Source organism: Hermetia illucens, chromosome 6, assembly GCF_905115235.1.
Source record: "Hermetia illucens chromosome 6, iHerIll2.2.curated.20191125, whole genome shotgun sequence".
Lineage (NCBI taxonomy): Eukaryota > Metazoa > Arthropoda > Insecta > Diptera > Stratiomyidae > Hermetia > Hermetia illucens.
Genome location: NC_051854.1, coordinates 36,978,339 through 37,002,074, shown reverse-complemented (window position 1 = coordinate 37,002,074; position 23,736 = coordinate 36,978,339). Strand labels below are relative to the sequence as shown.

Below are 23,736 nucleotides of genomic sequence, written 5' to 3'. Positions count from 1 at the left end.
CTCAAATAATCGGATCAATATTTTTCTGATTATTCCCAAGTCTAAGAGATGCATGACATCTAATGGGAACTGCGATATTATACGACCCCAAACTTTTCCAGTGGTGTTTTTATGTTTCGAAAGCATTTATTTGTGGTACAGTAGATCCCACAGCTTTAGTGTAATCTACTGTACCACAAATAAATGCTTTGGCAGGAGCGTCGCAAATAAATGCTCTAATTTCAAATCTTAAGGTTCTCCCATTTATTTCTACACCGTTTTGCGTCAAATTATTTACTTCGGTAACAAAGTCAAGAAGATAGTGGTTCAGACTATTTGGTTTACTTGGTCCAAGATATGTCCCGATGAGGAATACTTTAATGGCATTTTCATTTACCACTTTCCCAAGAATAGGCCATACACCTTTATTCGAACTTTTATACAAGGGCAATCCATCGATTCCGATGTCCAAAACGACTTTTTCCCGGTCTTTAAGCAATTCTTTTACTTTTTGAAGCTGTTGACATATTCCATAATGCCAGTACTCCCCAGGAGGTACATCTTTTACCACAATTTCGGTTGAATTTCCTATTATGGTTTTAGTAGATTTAGGTACATCTAAATTTTCTATCCTGAGAATTTTTAACAGCTCATCAAAAGCCTGCCTTGATGGTGAATACTTTATGTACCAGCTCCTTAAATTATCTTTCAACGATTTTGTTCCTGTTTCTTCTAGATTATCTTTAATTTGCGAGATATCTTCTACAACCCTTACTCTTTCCCGAATTTCAATGTCATTTTCACTAAAATGTGAAAAATCACTTGCTTCATCATTTACTAATTTTTGTTGCAGTCTTTCCCTTTCTTCCTTAATCAAACGGGACATAGTTCTTTTACTTCGACCAGATCGATTCATTGCTGTTAATTACTATCTTACTATATTTTAGCTAATTATTAATTTTGTATTAAATTGGTACCTTCTTACGTTCAATAGATAATAATTTTATATTCAAATCACTTTTCTTTCACTTAACAAACTTTCTTTCCTGCACTTGTCAGAACTTCAAATATGTTATTAAAGACGACGTTTGATTGTTAACTTGCAAAGCTCTGAAAAATAATAACCCGTGAAATATAGTTATTGCATCAGAAATGTTTCTAACGGAAAATAATTTCATAACACTTCCTGCACGCGCATGCAGCATATTCTAACATCGAAATCATTACCCACTGCATTACATTTAATGTAATTTCAATGCAAAGATAAGTCAAAGTGTGATAAGTCGAGGTATAACTGTAAATCCATCGCTCTGGAAGTGTTGTATGTGCTATTCTCCATAACTCCGGCAGATGGCGGTTGAGGTTGTTGGAAGAAAACATTGCACGTGGGATTCGAGATCTGACAGTTTCTAGTAAACAAGTTAGTGCCCACGGGACATTCGGTGCGATGGAAGAGTTAAGGGAATTGCTCCAGTTTCTGGACTTGAATCAAAGGTTGGATTTGAAGGCAGTAGCACTGAGCCATGTCTTAAGTAAGCATTTGCCTTTTTGAAAACTTGGAGCTACTTTTCAGTGAATATTTCATTCTAGGTCTCACAGGCTCTGCTGAGGGAAGGAAGCTCATTTTGGAGTTTCCTGAATTAATGCAGGCGGTTGTGAAATTGACAACGGACAAGACCCATACAATCGCGAAGGATGCCACCCTAGCTCTGATTAATCTAACTGGCGACGAGTCTGGGGCAGTCACTTTGCACGAGGCTTGTCAATCCTGTCCAGAGGTGAGGAGAAAGCTCGACCCCTTTTGTTAGTGTTGTTGATAAACTTTGCCTTGGCAGACCTCTGGAATAATCCCTTGGTCGCTGGAGCAAATTGTTGACGAGAAGTCCAAGCTGGCGGATCCGTGGTGTATGGTGTTAAGCAATTTAAGCCGAGCAGAGAGTTTGTCCACGAAAGTCCTAGACGAGATCGACAAGGATGAAAAATTGATTTTGTTGCTTGCAAACGCGTTTTCCAGGATAGGATATAATAAGGAAGCGAAGTTGCATTATATTGGTATGTACTGTCGAGAAAAAGAAAAAACAACTGGCCCATGGGAGGATCGAACTCGCGACCTTCGCGTTATTAGCACGACGCTCTAACCAACTGAGCTAATGGGCCATGTGAACTGCGGAATCATGCGGAAGTTTCACGCCAACATTTTCTTTGCAGCTTCGATCTTTTGCAACTTGACCCAATCCAGCCGTGGTCGCAAACTGCTTTGCGAATCCAAACATAATCTGCTGCAGAAGCTGCTTCCCTTCATCTCGTACCAAGATAACATCATCAGGCGGGGAGGCATCATTGGCGTCCTGAAGAACATCTGCTTCGACCCAGTCTATCACGACATTTTATTGAAAGACCACGATGGCATCCTGTGCAGTTTGCTGACCCCTCTGGCTGGTCCGGAAGAGTTCACTGAAGAGGAGAACGATAAGCTGCCAGTTGAATTACAGGTAGGGTTCCTAGGATTAAGTCGCAGCATTGTCCTGCCTTTACTAGAATCACAAACACCAAAGCGTCCAAAATATCCAAGCCAGCTTTACGTGCAATGAAGAGAGAAACATGTCGGAAAACCGGAGGCTAAACATTCCAGTTATAAACGGTTTTTTGTTTCCTTTTGTGAGGAACGATGAGTGCATGGCAGTTCCTTGTGTAAATGAGTAGTAAACTTCATACTAGGAGTTCAACATTATTTGCAAATGTGAAGAAGTTACAGATAGGGCTGGGGAGACGTAGATTCTTCATAAATGGGATTTTAATATTTCACTCGAATGTCAATTATTCTCGTTGACTATGACGTCAGCATCTTATTTGCATGGCATCCTAAGCGAAGGCGACCTCTTTCGCTGTTTTGAAGAACTGAATACAAATGGGAAGTTGTCACCATGTATTTTATTAATATGCGTATGCTCAAGATACGTAACCGACATGATCACTCATTATTAAAGTTTGTCGCAACTTATCCACCTAGCTCCACAAAAAGTGTTTTTCTGATACCACGCCAGAGGAGGCTCTGCTCATCTTAAAGAAAAAAAATAAACGGCATTTTAACTTGGGGACCATAACACTGTTCGCAAACTAAGCTTATCAAAAAATATTAAAAGGTAAATTTTTGGTGCCTTATTAAACTTTTTTTATATAAATTTGGTGGCGGGAGCCTTTTTCAATGTATGAAAAAGTCGGAATACCGAAAGCTGAGCACGTCGGGCATATAGGTTTTGTGTTCATCCTACGTGCACGGTTTTGCATTCGTGCATAATTAAAAATACAAAATATTCCTTCGTTAATTGCTAAACTCCAGATATACATATCAAAGGCATAAATATTGTGCTAATCTCAATTAAACAAAGGTTATCTATCGAAATCGATCTAACGCATTTTCGCGCATATTCACTTTACTCTGTGCACAAAAGCACACACTTATGTACTTAAAGTAAATACCACTGGTACTAAGTTACACACATGTCTACCCTATTAGACATTATTCGCAAACGTAATTGGAAATGATGCGATTTCCGATATGTAGAGGAATTGACAGACCTCATCACCAAATTTAGTGACAATTGGTTTAGTCGTTTCTGAGTAAATCAGGTGTGATAGACAGGCAGGCCCTTGAGTGGAAGATCATTGAAAGTATCGCAAGGGGTCGAAGTCTATGAAAGGCTTTTCCCCAGTTGAATTTAGTTTTGACCAATGAAGGCGATGCAAGCACCTTCCGCAAAGGGGACTTTTCCTCAATCGTAGACCTGCAGCAAGAGAGTAGCACTGATACATTTTAGAGATCTCTGAATGTAACGTGTAACCACGTATGAGCTATTGAAGATCTGTAGCAAAATAGGTGATAACAAAGCTCCGGGCCTGAACGGCATACAGAACAGGGTCCTTAAGTTCGCCATTAAATTCCAGATCGGACATGTTCGTTGAATTGTTCGAGCCTGCTTGTCCGAAAGGATATTCCTTATAGCATGGAAGCGGCAAAAGCTGGTATTGTTGCCTAAGGCTGGTGAATCTCTGGGTGAACCATCCTTGTATAGACCCATATGTCTTTTAGACACAATGAAGAAAATGTTGGAGATTACTCCCGATCGTCGCGAGCCAAGGACACAGTACATTTCATAAGTAGTACCCACACCCAATGTACCGGACTTGCGAATGTATTGGAGAAATTTAACCGCACACATCGTAGGCACTAAACTACATGTAGAGACTGCCAGATGTTGGGGTCCTATGATGTGTACGGTCCATTGAGTATGGGTACTGCCTGTTAGATATACCGTGGCCAAGGTGGTCTTTCAGATCGGCAGTAAGGATTTTGTAAAGCCAGATAAATCATTGCAACCATCAAAACAGATACTGGCTTGAGCGTAAATGCAATTCACGGAAGGGGCAGTACCAGCAAATATTGCGTGGTGGTGACCCTGAACGTGGGGAATGCATTTAATTCTGCCAATTCTAACCTTATACGAAAGTGACTGGTCACGATTGGTGCTCCCACTTATCTCACAGCTATTGTCGATAGCTACCTACGAGAACGGACGCTCTGGTATGACACCGATGATGGATCCAAGGAGTATGTTGTCTTTGCGGGTGTCCTAGAAGGCTCCGCACTGGGCCCACTACTGTGGAACATCATGTACAATGATGTACTTAACCTTCCGGTTCCGGAGGATGCCACGGCGCGGTGGTGGGTTACGCGGATGATATAGCATTAGTTGCAGTCGTAAAACATCAAGGGGATGTTGAGTTATACTCTTGCATAGCATCCATTGCTGTTATGGCCTGGTTAGAGAGCTCTAGAATGGCACTTGCGGAGGAAAAAACGGAAGCGGTCCTCATCACAAAGCGCCGGAAACGAAATGACGCTCGGATTAGAATCGGCAATCACATTATCAGTTCCATGATAGATACGAAATTAAGTTTTAAACAACACCCGCAATATGCTTGTGACAAGGGATCCACGGTGAATATGACCCTGGCAAGGATAAAGCCGAACGTGGGAGGACGACGGTATACTTGTAGGCTACCTATTGCCAGGGTGGTGAGCTCCATATTGTTTTATTCCACTCTTATTTAATGAAAGGCATTTCGCATATTATGCGATGCTCATAAACTGATTGCAGTCTATAGGAGGTCGGCCCGAAGGGTGTATCTGCTTTCAGAATCGTCCCAGATGAGGCTGCGTTCGTCATCTCCGGAATGATACCAATTGACATCTTGGCAGACGAGATGACAAGTATATATAATTTGAAGTCAGTCCCTCTTTTGGCGTAGACGAAGGGCGCAGAAAGGAAGAGATATGTAAATAGATGGTAGGAGCGCTGAGACCACTCGGAAAAGGGCCGGTGGGCACATCTGGAGAGACAACATAGGGAGGTTAAATATAGTCTCACCCAGTCTACAGGTCCAATTTGGACAATTCGCCCAATTTTCCAAACTGCGAGGGAGCCCTCGAGGACCCAGAGTGCATACTTTCCCCTGCCCGAGATTCAGGGAGGGTAGGAGAAACCTAGAGGAAACTTTAGATAAAGCACTGATACCGGAAAATGTGGTGAGGAGAATGCTAACACCGCAGGAGGATTGGGATGCGATCAACACAACTGCGAAAAACAAAATAGGTGAGGAAGGCGCGGTTACAAATATCCCGCATAGAAAATAGGAGAAATAACTAAAGTGAGCTAACTCCGCTCCGTGATGTAATACCTTATGGTTGTTTCGTCGGGTAGGAGGGAAGTTGGGGGGTGATTTTAACCGGTAAAAATCCCACAATCTGACGTGTCCAGGCCTCTCCAGCCTTTTAAAGGTTTCCATCTCTTGACAAAAAAAGATCGACAGACAGACATTGAATCGATTTTAATAAGGTTTTATTTCACACAAAACATCCAGTTCCGAGAAAAAAGCATTTAAAAATTAGAATTTGATTATGAACCATCAAATTTTAGCTGACCATTAATCTGCTATAACTAGTCCAGTTTCTTCCAAGAATACATGTAAAGTTTCAGTTCCAAGAATACATGTAAAGTCTTGGCTTCAATTCTTTCTCTTTTGGCGAAGTCATTCGAATGTCGTTCGGACCGGTAAATTCGCGCTTCATCACGGCGATCGACATTAATCTGACATACGACACTTTACTTTTTAACACTGTAATTTCCGAACCACTCGGAATATCAAAAAATCACTTTGCCCAAATATTCTACACTATATCTAGATACAATTGATGCTAAAAAAAGATTCCACGAATTCGACATGGGATGACTCCCTTAAGATGCAGTAAAGAGTAGAGTATTACAACTTTGATAGAGTATTACGTGCGCTACTGTCCTCTATGCTCCTGCGAATTTAGTACCCCCAGGATGGTCGTAAGAAGAGTTTTTTAGTCGATTTCGAAATGTTGGGAAGATACTATTCGTGAATTTATTTATTTTTAATTTTTTTAAACTCCTCCATGTCACTCACTCTTTGCATAGGATTTCATCGTTCCCATAGGTCCACCAAAAAACTTGGGAAAAAATTACCAGCGCTAATACCAGCTTATTATCAAGAACGGATAAATTTGACGGATAAATAGAGGGCGATATTTCTAACGCTGATTCTCACTCTCTCTCGATGGCTCACGATAATTCGTGCGTTGTGATTTCTTGCCAATTAGATAGATCCCCCTCTTCACTCTCCACAACTGAACCACAATCTCAGATTTTGTCGCTTTCCCCATTTCATACGTTTGATTGTCACTTTAATTTTGGCGGTGTTGGCACTTACGTCCTTGTCCTTGGTGGTTTGACGTGATTACCTGTCGAGTTGACTTAACCCCACGATCATCTTAACGCACGAATTAATTTTGTTACCACAATCAGAGCCATGGTGTGACAAGCAACAACGGCACCAATCTATACTGAGTGCTTGGTCAGTATTCATTCTGGTGGATGCAAGACCTACCCAATTTCCACCGAACTTTGGAGTACGGCACCCGTATTGAAACGCAACAACACGCTTACGGTCAGAAAGTCTCATGTTCGCTTGAAAGTAACCACAACCTCTATGAAACTCCCACTAGGGGATTAACCGCTACTACAACCGAGCTGGAAGTACATGAACCAGGAATTCTCCTGAGAAGTGTAAACTCAGAGAACTATGTCGGTTCCCATGGTACCAGAATACCCCTAGAAAGGTTTCGTGACCGAAGCCATTTCAGATGAATCCACATGCACACTTGGGTCTGATGACCCTCGTTGAGCTTTGGAGCATTCACCTTGCATCACGACCAGCAAGTAAAAGTTAGTACAGCGTCTTCCGGTGCTACCACATGGATGTCCTCTTTAGCTACTTAGTTTGGTCGCCGCTACTTCAAACCCCAGAGCACCTGGTGGTGCCAATAGGTGAAATTATGTCAAATGTCGGTAGTATCTGCGTAAGTGAAGGATGATATTCTTTTGTTGAAATTTGCTGAAAACATTACCACCATTTGCCCGTCATGCGTCGTCTTGCTTTTATTATTTAATAAAACGCCTCTTGGTCTTGATCAAGAAAGATTTGTTATTGAAACTAGGGAGAGAAAATTTTAAAAGAATCCAATCCACTTTGTCGACAATTTAATTAAATAAAAACCATGTCCCCAAATATTTTAAGTCCAAGGAAGCTGAGTTGCTTCGCCTTGAAGAGTATTTATCAAGTGAATCTATTATTGAAGGGAAAAGTCATTTGTCCAGCCTTTCATGACTGAAGGGTTTTTGCAAGTAATACGTGGTTCTCAAATCGCATAAACGTCACTTCATCGCGTTTAGAATAATTCGTGCAAAACTGGCATGACAGCCAACAGAGTCTATTTCAGCTTTCAAAAACTGTTCCGTTCGAAACGTCTTACCATAAGGTCAAAGCTCTTACTGTACAAGACAATGATCTTGCCAGTCCTCATATATTCCTCGGAAACTTCGGTTCTTAGCAAGAAAAATTACGAACTCTTGGCCACATTCGAGAGAAAAATCCTCGGAAGAATTTTTGGCCCCCTATATGGGGGCAGGCCTAGACCTGATACCGATTGTTGCGCCGTAGATGATGATGAATATCCCAGGATGCGAAGGCCTAATCTGTTTCTCGTCTTTAATTTTGAACCAATCCGATTTCTATTAAAACTCTATCAATGACTCCTGAATAATTAAGTGTTAAAGACTTAGAAAGCATCTTTAAATATTATAGAGCCCCCAGTTTATATTTCTTTTGCGATTTAATTCGATTTATTTTTTAAAGCATTATGTATTTAAAGGGGAGAATCACTCTAAAGTTGCGGGAAATCATTTTTTTTTCGTTTAAATTCTCTTCAGAAGCATGTAGAAACAGTTAGCAAATTGGTTCTCAATATACAGTAAAAGTTTCCAGTTAATCGAACAGAAATTACTCGAGACATCGATTCAGCCAACATGAAATTTGTTATTTTGAGAAAAACGCGTTTAAAGTTTCACCTCCTAAATATGGAGTGATGAAAGGAACCACTCAAAGCTCTAGAGTGGTTTTCTTCCTTGACCAACATTTATTGTTATACTAGCTAATATTTAGCTACATTTATTTTATTTTTTCAATGGGTGGCTATTACATTGATTGGCGGTGTCTTTAGTTCTGTATCGTTATTTTATACATTGACGTGCCAAGCTCGAATCTTAGAACAACTTAACAGCTTTCAGAATTGCTCGTACGTTTGCAACGTCAAAATCATGAATGTCGTTGACGGAAGGGAGATGGAATTTTTTTTTAATTGGACTAGATGTGCTGTCGCTGGAAATAGTCATCTATGTATAAGTATTTATATATGTCTCTACTGATGAGAATCATAGAAGAATTAAAATTCATCAGCCTCCGTGGCGCAATCGGCTAGCGCGTTCGGCTGTTAACCGAAAGGTTGGTGGTTCGAGCCCACCCGGGGGCGCTTCTTTTTTTCAAAATACCCAAATAACAGCGACCATGCTTTGGAGTGCTTTTATCAAAGTTATGATGAACAGAAAATTCGATTTTTTCATTCTTTTTTTTTTCTTAAAGTATAATTTCTTCTAAATACTTTTGCTGTTTTATTGAAAAGTTCAAAGAGTTATTGTTGATAATTTTAAGCTGTTAAGAAACTCCCGGAAAACGTTACTTTGCACACTTTCGTTCAGCATAGGCGCTTCTTATCAAAAATTGATTAATGACCACATTAAGATTGGAGGCAAACATCTTACGGCTAGCACAGGTTATGGAAGATCCATATAGCCAGCATTTAGCATTTCAATATAATTTCTTCGTATGTTTTGTTTGATGTTTCTCCTTTTCTATTGCTTTGAAAAATATGGGAAACTTTTAATACAAATGGCTGCCAAATCGAAAGTTTTGTGAATTTCTGAATGGAAATTCATCAAAGGGTTATGTTGCGTCGTTTGAAAATGATAGTATTAGTGTCTTCTCGACGCCATCTATCTTTTAACACGAGAACTCTTCTAAGGATTCGTACATATAATGTAAAAGGGCATTAAGATATTGTCTCCTTTATTTCTCAATGTGTATTCATTTACTTTTCAGCTAGGAAAATCAATTAGTTTTAAAAGACGGAGGAACTGATATGTACAATAAAAGGCCGTTACGGCTCTTTTATTTCGTATATAGTGAGGAACATTGAAATCTGTCGTACGGAATATATGTGTTTAGAAAGGGGGTAAAAGGAGTTGTATGTGTCTGTTGGATACAATGCAAGGAAAATTAACGCAAAAAGGTAATATTAAACCCTTGTTAAGGGCGAATAACAGAAGAAATTGAAATCCGAAAGGAGCTAAAAAATAATAATAATGACATTAAAAACTCAAGAAAGACTAGTTAGTACCTCCGTATGGAGACTTTTAGCATCATTAAAAACCTTTACTAGCGTGGATTCGACGAGATGTTGGACATATTCGGCTGGAATTTTTCCCCATTATTCGAGAAGACATTCTATCAAGTATTTTTGCTGGAAATGGAACGAACCTTCGCGAAGCCTATCGTCGATATAATTGCGCAGGTTCTCGGTAATATTACAGTCCCAAGACTGTAGAGAGGCTTTCAGAAGCTTCATGAAAACCTGCATGATTATGTCGACGATAACGATCTGATTGTCCTAATTAAGCCTTGGCGCATTTACCTACTGAATTTTGGCCAGCAAGTCAAAGTGACTACAGCGTTTCTTGGTGCCACCACGTGGGGGTTCTCCTCGGCAAATTGGTTTTCATCTGGCCGACAGGGTTGCTTCCCCATCTTCGTCGCCGTCACCTCAGAGCACTGCCCAAGTTGTACATCCCAACTCCACGCTACATATTGTGATAGTCATTTGAAGTTGAACGTCTGTCATTCCTTAATTGCTGTCACAACCTTTTTGCTCTATTACTGGAGAAAGCTCTTTTATTAGGTTGGATTTGTATTTTATTTTTTGTGAAATTGAATGTGGATAGACTCTTTTCGTTAGCCACCTAAAGTAACTGTGGTTAATTACATATACTGGCCTTTAAGAATGTCGTCTTTGTGTTCCTAAAGTACGCCACTATTTCTGGTACTTGGGCAACTCTTTTCCTCTTCACCAGTCGAGACGTAATTTCTTAGTCGGAGTCGGTGTCTTACAACGTAATCAGATCAATCTGGTTCACTAGTCCCTTGTGAAAGCATAGTTTTCTCATACGAAATTAAATAATCCCGCTATCGTCGAGTGTTGAATATAAAGTATCCTTTTACACTTGTTCCTTTTTTAAGGTTCTCTGTAAAACAAATCCTTATTAAAATCGATTTACTGTATCCATCATGGATACGCATCTGGAATCTAGGACACAAATGCCGGACTCTTACCGACTAAAACCTCCCATATTTTCTCCACACTTTCCCCGCGGGACCACCATTCTGGCATTGCTTCACGGGGCTGTTCAGTTCTTAGCTATTCACTCTAAATGAGCTGCCATCGCTTTGCGTGGCGTTAATTACAATAACTTCCCTTCTATGACTCCGCTGCGCTTCTGGTGCTTTTAGCTGCTGATGGATCCGTTTTACCATTGCAACTATCGCGTCCCATACTGTATTTGATTGCATCGTGTACCTTGCTTTCCACCGTTAAACGGGTATTTCGCTCTGTTTCAAGCCTTTTCCTTGAATTTTTAAATCTCGGGTCGCTGAAGTAAACTTGTTCTGCATCTTCGTCTGAACCTTGACACGTAGGACAATCGGGCGATTCATCGAGACCGAACCGATAGAGATACTTCCTGTACCCACCGTGTCCATTTAAGAACTGAGTCAAATTGTAACTCGTCTCAACGTGGTTCCGTATAGTCCACATTCTCGTGTCTGGGATAAGCCTATGTGTTCATCGGCCATTCTCCGTCTGGTCCCATGCTGTTTGCCATGCAGCCAATGACCTCATATGTTCACTTTGCTTGTTTAGACTCGCTTTCTGATTCTCGTACAAACAACTTGCCTCATCGATTAGAATATCCACTGGGATCATCCCTGCAATCACGCATGCTATCTCATAAGATGTTGGTCGGTAGGCGCAACTTGTTCGGAGAGAGCTCGAAGTTGTCTGGCAATTTTCTCCGATTTTTATCGCCGACGTCTACACTGGTGCTGCGTATAAAAGGACAGAGCTAACGACTCGCGATAAAAGTAATCGTCGACTGTGGTTACAGCGAAAATTCAAAGCGAAATTTCAACAGTTTTCTATTTCCGCCGCTTTGTAAAGAGTACCAACTCCATTTTGGGTTCAGCAAGTTCCACCCCGTGATATTTAAACCAAGACTTGATCGCTTGCATATACTCTACGTCGTCAGGGTGATTGAATGTAATGACCTTTCCAACGTCATTTACGAAGTTACTGGAAGCCGTAAGACGCCATCTTACATTAAGTTCTATAGCAGAGGATCTAGAACAGACCCCTGCGGACCTCGTGGTGTTATTACATACATCTTTGATCCTTCGTTCAAATCATAAAGTAGCTTCTGCTGTCGGAAGTAGTCGAAGATTATGTTTAATATATGTTTTGGCGTTTGTGCCGCAATGACTGCTTCCACAATATGGTTCCATCTGGCCGAATTGAATGCGTCCTTGATGTCGAGAGTTACCAGGGCGCAGTATTCCTCTTCGCCGTAGGCTTTTCTCCAAAACCATTTTGGTAGCATTAACCGCTGATCGAGCCTTACGGAAGCCAAACTGCTTTAATTTATTGGATATAGCCGGTTATAGATTACCCGCTCGAGGACCTTGCCTATTGTATTCAGAAGACAGATAGGTCTATACGACGTTGTTTCGCCTATCGGCTTACCTCTCTTCGGGATCAATGCATTGTATTTTCCACTCTGCGGGGAAGGACCCTGCTTTTAGGCAGTCTGTAAATACCTGGAGGAGGAGGGCTTCATCAGAGCGAAGGTGAAGGGCATCCACATCTACAGCTGCTATGCTCTACCCAGCGCTACACTCGTCAAGTATGAGCGGATGCTTGCTGCTCTTGTTTTGGATGCAAGAGGACGTTGGCCGATCATACTAGGAGGCGATTTCAATGCGTGGGCTCTTGAATGGGGCAGCCGGATAACTAATGTGAGGAGACGTGTTCTCCTCGAAGCATTCGCGGAGCTGGACATGGTACTGGCGAATGTTGGGTCTTCGTACACTTTCCGAGGAAGGGGCCTGGGGTCTATAGTGGACCTGACATACGTGAGTGCCACTTTAGCCAGTAGAATCGCTTGGCATGTTAGTGAGGACTATACTCACAGCGACCACCAGGCAATCTGCATAGAGATCAAGAGCGGCTCGAGCTCGAAAAAGAGTTTTCGCAGAATGCCGGGTGGTATGCTTGGCTGGACAGTGAAAGCTTTCGAGGGGGACACGTTTTCCGCGATGCTCAAATCCGACATATCCCTGAATGGTACGGCTGTAGAGAAAGCCACCCAGATCACTCGATGGGTGACGGAAGTATGCGATGCTACTATGCCCAGAAGGCGATTGCTCCCCAGTAGGCAACCCAACTTCTGGTGGAACAACGAAATCGCAAGTTTGCGAGCCGCATGTTTTCGGGCAAGGAGGCTTTGCCAGAGGCTCAGGGGAAAACCCGGTGGGGACGGTCGAGAGGAGGCACACAAGCAATTGCGTGGCCGCCTAAAGGAAGCCATTCGGAGGAGCAAAAAGAACTGCTTTAAACAGCTGTGCGACCATGCCGACATAAACCCTTGGGGCGAGGCTTACAGAGTGGTGATGAAAAGGCTGCGGAAATCACCCCAGGTGACCTGTCCGCGCCTCCTGAAACAGATTGTTATCACTCTGTTCCCTCACCACGAAAATAGGGGAAGGCAAATTTTTGTCCAGTTAAATGACGGCATAATACCGCCTGTAACTGTGGAGGAGCTGCGGGAAATATGTGGTAGGTTCGGTGACAACAAGGCCCCAGGTTTGGATGGCATCCCCAACCGAGCGGGAAAAATAACACTGTAAAAATGGAGGTCGGTGCACATACGCTTGTATCAAAGCCGGCTTTGAAATACCTGGGGGTAATAATTGACACCAAATTGAGTTTTAGGGAACACCTAGAGTATGCATGCCAAAAGGCAGCCAGTGCCACCACGGCACTTGCAAAAATGTTGCCAAATATTGGTGGGCCGAAACATTGCCGGAGGTTGGTGCTAGCCGGAGTGGTGCGCTCCATCCTGCTCTACTCGTCGCCTGTGTGGGCAGAGGCGCTTGCAAACTCTCAGAGACGGAAGCAGGTGAACTCGTTTTACCGGCGGATGGCTCTGAGGGTTTGCAGTGCTTTTAGAACCACATCAGATGAGGCAGTATTGGTGGTGGCAGGCATGATCCCGGTTGACATTCTGGCCAAAGAAATGAGTGTCCTGTACAATGCAAGACATATGGAGGGGCATGCACAGCGTAGAAATGCGGCAAGGTCAGAGTCGCTTGATCTCTGGCAACGCAGATGGGACGAGTCTACGAAAGGTCGGTGGACGCACAGGCTCATTCCCAACATTAGGGTGTGGTTTGAGCGAAAACATGGGGAGACCAACTACCACATTACCCAGTTCCTCACGGGGCACGGTGGTTGCTACAGGCAGTATCTGAACCGCTTTGGGTTGGATGATTCTCCGAATTGTCCCAGATACGATGGTATACCGGAGGATCCAGAGCATGTGATGTTTCACTGCCCACGATTTGCGATGGAGAGAAGGAGCTTAAACCAGGTGCTGGGCAGGAGCGGGACCCCGGAGAGCTTGGTTACTGAGATGCTGGAGTCCGAGGAGAAATGGCTTGCGGTTGGCTCCGCAATCATCCAAATGCAGGAGGAGTTGCTGATTGAACAGAGAAGGAGGAAAGCTGCAAATAGGAGAAGGATGAGTGCCTAAGAGCAAACCTCCCCCGCGAAGTAATACCTCAATGGTGGTCCCGCGGGGCTGGGGCTGGAGAGACCGGGGGTGGTTTTTAGTGGGTGTGAATCCCACACGCGCCCGCTGTAGTTCCGCTGTTCGGACGGCGGAGCTGCGGCGGACGTGTCTTTCTAAGATTTTCCACCTCCGTGTACGCAGAAAAAAAAAAAAAAATACATGTGCAAACATGCTTGATGTCATTCTCATTGCCAGTTTCAGCGCCGCGTTGGGGATTCGTTCAATTCCAGGGACTGCGGTATCCCGGTCCCCTTTTGCTGCGCCCAAGACTTCGTCTTGGGGTAAGTTTTCGGCACTCAATAGTATCGTTGGTAATATTGCTTTCGGATGTTGTGGAAATAATGTCGAAACTATCGCCCACAATAATCTAGGACACATAATAGGAGGGGACCTTTTGCTTTTTACTGCCGACATAATCGACTATTACGCTCCTCCTCATGGATCGGAGTCTGCGGCGCCATAGAGTCGCTTAAAGCAATAATTTTGACTTTTCGTGATGGCGCATTGCAACTTTCTGCGTGCCTGTTTGTATTCAAGGGACTTTTGTTCATACTCTGGCATGTTTTTTCGGCGTTCACTCTGCCGTCTGGCCTTAAAGCATTCTGTACGACACTTCGTTATTTCAGCGTTCCACTAGTAGTTATGGTTGCACTGAGAGTGCGCTGAGTTGCCTTACAAAGTCGAACATATTTCCCAATCATGATGTAGACAGTTGAAATGAAAAGGTGGAATAGTAAAAGTAGCGTAACGTTTTGAAGGATTCAGATTCTTCGCAGAAATATAGAGAAATTTCCCGTCTTCACCACTCATCTGGAAAAATTTGTCTCCCCTGATAGTTTATGGACTCAAAATTCTATCATCTAACTTAAATCTCTTATTCTACAGTATCTGGGCGAGGACAAACTACGTGAAGAAGATCCTGATTTACGGAAAATGCTCTTAGAATCCTTGTTACAATTATGTGCAACGAAAAAATATCGTGAATTCTTACGATCGAAGGGGACATACGAAATCTTACGTGAATACCACAAATGGGAGGCCAAGGTCGGCGGTGATCGGGAGGCTCTTTTAGCATGTGAAAATGTTGTAGATATATTGATAAGGTAAGTCTCTAAATAATGTTTTCTTCTATTTCCGAAATAAATCTCTGAAAACCATTTTGCAGGAAGGAGGATGAAATTGGTGTTGACAATATCAGGGATGTTGACATTCCATCACATTTGGGTGAAAAGTTTATTGAAGATGACAAAAACTTTATTGAAGATAAATAAAAAGGGAATAAATGAAGAAGTATTTCTTGTTATTTCGAAGGAATTTTCAAAAAGAGCAAGCACATATGGTGGTATTTCAGTTGTCCGCCGCAGGATTGTTTCGTAAGACAAATATTATGCTTATTATGGAGGATAGCATGAGGTTTCATCAACACATTACAACGTCGTCGTGGTATGGCTGTAGAGAACCTCTCTATCTCTATATATTGGGTAACAATTCAGATTTAACAGTTGAGAATAGCGTCAAACTTCGACTTTATGCCACATGCCTTATCAGAGAAAAATGTGGATATAGCCGTGAAGAAAGGTACCGTCCATACGATGCACAAGACCAGAACTAATTTAAGAAGATCAGTGCAAATGAAACTCCTAGAAAACCGTTGAAAATAATGGTCAATCTAGAACATACAGAGCTCTAGAAGGTGTGGGAACTATGAAAATTATATGGATACCTTGCGCTTTTCAACGTCTTAGAGTAGTTGCTTTATATGGACAGTGCCCTTTTAGGTCTTTACTATTCCGATTTCACGTTTCCTGCTTCTGTCTAAACGGCTCCTTCGGCATTTTTGATAACTTCCTACTGTTCATTAAAAGTGGTTGAGAGAGACTCAAATTACAGTGTTACTTGAGTTCGCAATAATGAGTGGGTGAAAGTCTCAATGATTTCAACGTCTAGAAAACAAATTCCTTGTTACATATTGTCCTCAGAGGGAGGATCAAGTAAGTGGCTTACATTACGCTTCAGACTAAAGAAGGAGACAGAGTCAAAGGACCCAAGCTTTAGGGCGTTGTAGGTATATCTCAAGCTCCGTGAAGTCAGTAGTGAAAGGGGCTTTCCACCACCAACGGACCAGATTATCAAGGTTAGACTGCAAGAGACCACAGTCAAGCGGGGACGAAACAGAGGCAAATAATTTAAGGTTGTCTGCGTAAAGCAAACACGGGCAGGTGAGGATGGAGGGGAGGTCATTGATAAAAAACAGCAAAAATAGGGGGCCAAGTATAGAGACTTGGGGAACACCAGAGGAAGGAGAGAAGAAACAAGATGTGTAGCCATGAAAAAAAAACTCTTGCAAGGACGGTGTGAAAGATAGGAGGAAAGCCAGGAAATGAATGAGGGAGAGAGGTCGAGTAGAGAGGGTTTAGAGTGGAGAATATTATGGTCAACGGTACCAAAGACTTTGGAGAAATCAGTATAAATATCATGTATCTACTGTCGTGAATTAAAGCATCTAGCAACGGAGTTGGTAAAGACCAGAAGGTTTGAAGCATAGATCTATGTTTCAAGAAACCATGCTGCTCTTTGACAATAAGGTGACCGAAGTGCGCGGTCAACCAGTCGTTGACGTATCTTTCGAGGATTTTGGACCTAGAAGAGAGAAGAGAAATTGGGCCGTAGTTCACGGCAAGAGAATGGTCTCCGCTCTTGCTAAGAACCTCTTTCCAGAGATGGGGAAAGTAGCATTCTTCAAGAATTTTGTTGTAGATTACACACAGATATAGGGATCACATACGTAATATCTAAAAACAGATTTTTGTGTTTGTTTCACTGTCTCCGTTTTGACAATGCACTTGACAAAGTGCAGAGAAAATAGACTAATAAATTGGCTGAAAAAGAAGCCCGAAAGCGGGTATTTTTACAATTGTTACGTGTATTGTGAAAAAGGTTCAGATGGAGAAACAGTATCAGATAAAGAAAAAAAGCTTTTAGTTCTTACGCAGGCTGTTGAGTTTGAGTAAACCAGTACATGGCAGTAACAAAAATATAACGTGTCACAATTGGTTCACGTCAATTCAACTAATTGATGCATTGAAACAGAGAGTATTGATCTGTGTAGGTACCGTAAAATAAATAAAATGGGGGGAACCAGAACCTCGACGCATCAGCTATGAAAAGTTTTGTCGATCTTTCATGTAATAATATTCGGGTACCCGGTGGTTTGTACGTAGTGCGACATACGTTAAACGTACCTGAAATTCAATTCGTTCTGATACTGACATTTGATCTCTTTGGGAATACCAATTTGTTGCAAAAGAAGCAATTTCGATCGAGTAGACTACTCTATATTAATGCGTTAATTAATACTGGTCTAGGATTACTTAAGGTGGGCCCTTAGTAAATTTTTAAAATACGTCAATATACTATTATTCATTTTATTTGAGCAGATATTGCTATGGAGGATATTTTGGAGTCCAGATGTCAAATAGAGGCGTCATCATGGTTTTTTCAATTTTTTTTTGGTGCATATATGGGAGCCTCCTTAAGTTCCACATAGAACGATGAACTTACAGCATGCGTGAAAGTTCATAGTTCTCATCTTCTCAATAAAAATTTGGTGTCAATCGGTACAAACGTTTCTGAGAAAACGTGGTTTCACAAATACAATTCATATAAAAAATGTGCTGTTTTGTGTCTTCCTGTTGTTAGTGACTTGTATTATATGAAATTTCCTGACTTGCCTTCACAAAAAATAAAACCATTCTGGGTTGCGACTTGAAACGATGAGGAATGCTTCTTAAGCCTATATTCTAGCGTATTAGCAAATAAAAAAAGGTTGCAAAAAAAGAACTGTGGAAAACAGCAATTTTCTCATAAGCATGAAAACGGAAAAACGAAAATCAATGTGCAGATTCAGCTGTGTGTGTGTGTGTGTGTATGGTGGGGAAGAGGCTACAGCTTCTGAGCACTCAGGCCGTGTTGGCCCATTGTACTCGCCTCCCCCGTCTAACGGAATATTCCGGATTCGTTCACGTATCGCAGGATTTCCGTTAGTGGATGTGATGCTACCCGTCGCAATTGGAGAACATCGGCACCAAAGATCTGATGCCTGATGCGTCCATAGGCGGGGCATTCACATAAGAAGTGCTCCGTGGATTCCGCTTCCTCATTGCAGGAGGGACACGTATCATCTTCGGAAATTCCTATTCTGAACATATGCCCAGCTAGTGAATTATGGCCTGTCAGAATGCCCACAATACACCTGCAAGTCCTCCTGCTTTTCGACAGGATAAACTTTGCGGTACGTATGTTGGGTTCTGGCAGGAAAAGTTTGGTGTGTCGAGCAGCATTTAGGCTCTGCCACCTGTCATTATGGGAAACTTCTTCCCAGTTTTTGAAAACAGATTTAGCCAATGCCACTGATACTCCAATTGCTGGCTCTGGTCCCGGCAAGATTTCATTTCCCTCTATGCCACAGAGACCAGGTACCCAGAGTAGTTCCACCGTATTGAATCTAGACAAAGAGTTCAAACGGTTTCTGCATTCCTGAACGATTTTCGAGGTGATCAAAGGACTACTCAATGCCCTCAATGCAGCTTAGCTGTCACTGCAGATTGCGATGCGCCTGCCCTTCAACCGCTCGTCAATCACCCAGTTTGCTACCCTTAGGATCGCATAAACTTCGGCTTGAAAAACCGTTGCATATTGTCCCAAAGGAAAAGCCCACTTCTCGTTTTTATTCGAGAGGTAGACTCCGACTCCAGAACCCTCTTCTGTTTTTGAGCCATCGGTGTAGAAGACTTCCGTATATCCCGCCACGCATTCCTCTGGGTCTTCCCAGTCCTCTCTACGCTTCAGGATAACTTCATATCTTCTACCAAACGAGAGAATCGGAAGGCATTGTAAGAACTGGATTCAGTCCTCCCAGTAACTCTTCCAATGCTCTGTGCCCCCCACATCCGTTGTTTTCCCATAGATCTAATCGAATTAGCCTATGAGCTGCTCTCATTGCAGTGCTTTGAATAAATATATCCAGTGGCTGCAAATTGAGTAGTGCATTCAGAGCTGCGCGGGATGTCGTGCTCATGGCACCAGTGATACCCAGACAAACAGTTCTTTGCAGTGCGTCTAGTTTATGGTGAAAACCTTTTTGTCTCACCTTAACCCACCACACTACGGATGCATATACGAACATCGGCCTAATGATGGCAACGTATATCCACATTACCACATGAGGCCTGAGTCCCCATGTCGAGGCAAAGGTCCGTCTGCACAGCCCTTAAGCTGTGAAAGCTCGTTTCATCTTTACCTCTACATGTTTGTTTCAAAGAAGTTTTTTATCTAGAATGACCCCCAGATATTTAACTTCTTCGGAGAGTTAAAGGGTAGTACCCCTCATCTCAGGGAGGCAAAGTCCATCCAGTTTTCTCCTTTTTGTGAATAAAACCATTGTGGTTTTATTTGGATTAACTGACAAACCATGTCTAAGGCACCAGCTGTCTATCAAATCAAAGGCACGTTGTATATTCCTACACACCGTTCCAAGATCCCGATCAACAGCAAGTACAGCCATGTCATTAGCATAAACTTGAGCGTGTATTGGCAAATTTTGCCGTTCGCATAGTAGTGAGTCGATCAGCATACTCCACAGAAGTGGCGAAAGCACACCTCCTTGGGGGCAGCCCTTCGTTGCTTCCGTAGTCAGGTAGCGATCGACCCCTACCTCAGCGCACAGCAATCTTTGCGTTAGCATAGCATGGATCCACTTAATTAAAACATCATCAACACCATGCGAGTTATGTATACGTCACCAGATGACAACGTAACTAAAATACTTAGTCAGATAAATTCCAACTTAAGTAATAGAAATAATACCTAGAAATTCTAAAGTAACAAAATTCATTTGCAAACTAGAAATTAGACACCTGTCTAAAGTCCAGACACAATGTCAGCATTTTTGATTTCTTCAAATTACAAAAATGCAAGCGTACACCGGTAAATTGCATCAGCATAATTAGAATATATAAAGCACGTAAACGTAACACTCGCCCCATTGAAGTTGTACTCTCATAAGCCGAAACTCTGTCCGAGCCTTTTTTAAATAAACTATAATTTGTCCACAAATTGTTTAGTTCTTTTTTTTTGTTCGATGCACCCGCTCGCTACGAAACTGGCGCAGTCGGTAATTCTCTAGTTAATTAATAAAGTGTCGCGATAGTGGAATCATAAATGCATAGTGAATACAAGTTGTAATTGAGTGATCTAATAAAATTGATATAATTGGTTAAAGCCGAAAAGGATAATACCAACTCAAATCAAACAAATTGTGTATCGCAACAACGGTAATTAAATAGAACCAAACTCATGTTGGCAGCCGACAAAGGCATGAAACATTGAGTAATTAATTAATTTTGGATCAGAGTAACCAATATTAAGCCTAAAAGGTTACTTCAAACTCTTGCAGAGGCTGGCAAGGGATCTGACCAGAAATAAAAAAAAAAATTAATAATATATAATATAAAACAAGTGAGTGCAAAACTAACTGAACAAAAGGAAGTGAAAATTTTAAGCCGAATTTGGTCAACAACAAAAAGGTAATAGAAAGTAATACTACTCTTAGTTACCACAGTGGAGCGTTGTAGTAGAAAAGAAAAAAGGGAGGAAAGTTTCATTAATAGGAGACAGATTAGGAAACAAACAGAAATGGAGGAACATATTCTACAACTCCAATTCCAACTTCAAGAAAGGGAACGTCAATTGAACCAGTTAGCTTTAGCGTTGCAACAGGCATCTAATCTAACACAACCGTCAAATTCGTTCGATGACCATACCTTAAGGGAGATAAAATTAATGAACTCATTCACGGGAGTAGGTGAAGTTACTATAAACAGCTTCATTAGTAGTACAGAATACTACCTCAGTAAAATAACCAGTCAGGAGAAAAAACAGTTGGCTACAAGAACTATCTTCTACGAGAAAATCCTAGGAGAAGCAAAAAACGCAGTCATCAATATTCCAGAAACCGACAACTGGGAGCTAATAAAAAAACAATTAAAGTTACGTTATCGTCCAGAAATCGAACCATTCGAAATCTACCGACAAATTAATAATCTAAGAGCAAATTCTGTTAGCGAATTAGTTGAGAAAGCTCAGAAAATAAAATATAAAACTGATGAGCTTATTATATATTACAAAGATGATACATATATTGACTTAGGGAATGTGAATTCACTATTAGCGAATACAATCAAAGAAATATGTCAAGGTGTATTATTAGATAAAATATATGTGGAAAATGATTTTGATACAATTATAAACATAATGAGATCAAGACGTTTTGAGAATGAGTGTATAAGACCAGAATTTCGAAAATTTAAACCAAATAATTCATATCAAAAAGAAAGTAGAAACAAACATAATAGTCCAAATTCACAGACTACAAATCATGACAAACATGATAATTCAGGACATTACAAACACAAACACTACGACAGAAGAAATAACGACAACGAAAAAAGGGAGGAAAACAATTCGGATAGTCACAATAACTCAAATTCAAATAACTATCAAAATAGAAGTGGAAATTTTAGGTCGAATAATTTTAATAATTCAGGGCAAGTTAGGTCAAATATTAGATCAGGTCAAACAAGGAGATCAAATAGACAATTAGCCACGGAACCCATGGAAGTTGACAATGTTCAACACAACCATGAGAGCAAAAATGAAACCAATCAAAACTCAATTTCAAACAATAATCTCACTGAACAAATTACAAATGAAATTAATAGTAACAGTGAAGATTTTTTTTGGAATTAGCCTCGGATGATTTACCACTCATACAAATCACAATAAATAAAGAAAAATACATTGCATTAGTAGACACAGGATCGTCTTTCAGTATAATTAATGACGAAATCCAAAATTTCAAAACAGTAAAAATAAACCCTTTACATTTTTCCACAGTTACGGGGAAAGATGTAATCAATTTCGAAATACATACACCAGCCCCTATTGAACTAAATCCGCCACCTGGTGCAATGATTAGGTGGAAAGCCAAACGGCTTATTAACAGAAAATACCAATTTATAATAGGTATGGATCTTCTCAGTAAACTCGATTCAATTATTAACTTAGAAGAAAATACCATTACTTTAAATAATCAAACAATTAACTTTTTGAATAAACCATATTCAGAAAAACAAATATATATCATACATTAGAGGGAATCAGCGGTAGTTATTTAGAACGCCTTAAATTAAATCACCTTAATACCGAAGAATACAACAAGTTGGTGGAAATTCTAAACAAATTTAACAAGTTATTCTTTAAAGAAGGAGATAAACTTACGAGTACACCATCAATTTTACACGAAATAAAAACTACAACAAATGCGCAAATTAATTCTAAACTTTATCGTTACCCACCCAAGCACGAGGAGGAGGTACGAAAACAGATTGCCGACATGGAGTCACAGGGCATAATATGTAAGAGTAAGTCGAGATACTCCAGTCCATTAATAGTTATACCGAAAAAAGCGGATAACTCGGGAACAAAAAAGTTCCGTATAGTAGTTGATTACCGGAAACTAAATGAAGTCACTATAGATGACAAGTTTCCGCTACCAAATATCGACTCTATACTTGACAAATTGGGCAGGGCTCAGTATTTCTCGACACTCGACCTAGCTAAAGGATATCACCAAATCCTCATAAAAAAGGAGGATAGGGAGAAAACAGCATTTGTTACTCCCCATGGTCTATATGAATTCATTAGAATGCCTTTTGGTCTGAAGAATGCTCCAGCGACATTCCAAAGACTAATGAATCATATTTTAAGAGATTTCATTAACAAAACCTGTGTGGTTTACCTTGATGATATATTAATTTTTAGTACGTCTCTTCAAGAACACATCAAAACACTTTCCGATATTTTTAAAACCCTAGAAACACACCAATTAAAAATTCAGATTGATAAATGCAATTTTATGCAAAAGGAGACTGATTTTTTGGGTCATGTTATCACAAAAGACGGACTTAAACCGAATCCAGACAAAATCAAAATAATTGAACAAATCACTTTACCAAAAACAGAAAAACAAATCAAAAGTTTTTTGGGACTAACTGGATATTACAGAAAATTTATACGAGACTATGCAAAAATAGCTCAACCCATGACCAAATATCTACGTAAAAATATCAAAATAAATATCCATGATCCCAATTATATAGATGCTTTCGAGAAATTGAAAACTCTTATTAGCTCTCACCCTATTTTACGATTCCCAAACTTTCATAAACCCTTTCAATTAACGACAGATGCTTCAAACTATGCG

General features: G+C 40.9%; 1 protein-coding gene and 2 non-coding genes across 3 annotated transcripts; 2 read left to right on the top strand and 1 right to left on the bottom strand.

Moving 5' to 3' along the window:
* The first annotated feature begins 1,352 nt into the window (after window positions 1-1,352).
* Window positions 1,353-15,701, top strand: LOC119660422 (protein HGH1 homolog). Its single transcript, XM_038068969.1, has 6 exons — window positions 1,353-1,511; window positions 1,570-1,757; window positions 1,815-2,031; window positions 2,188-2,471; window positions 15,300-15,517; window positions 15,580-15,701. Exons 1-6 carry the CDS (start codon window positions 1,427-1,429, stop codon window positions 15,683-15,685), a joined length of 1,098 nt encoding a protein of 365 aa, XP_037924897.1. The 5' UTR covers window positions 1,353-1,426; the 3' UTR covers window positions 15,686-15,701.
* Trnai-aau lies at window positions 2,063-2,136 on the bottom strand. The gene has a single exon. It is a non-coding gene; the product is annotated as a tRNA-Ile (tRNA).
* Window positions 8,859-8,932, top strand: Trnan-guu. Its single transcript has one exon. It is a non-coding gene; the product is annotated as a tRNA-Asn (tRNA).
* Window positions 15,702-23,736: the final 8,035 nt, after the last annotated feature.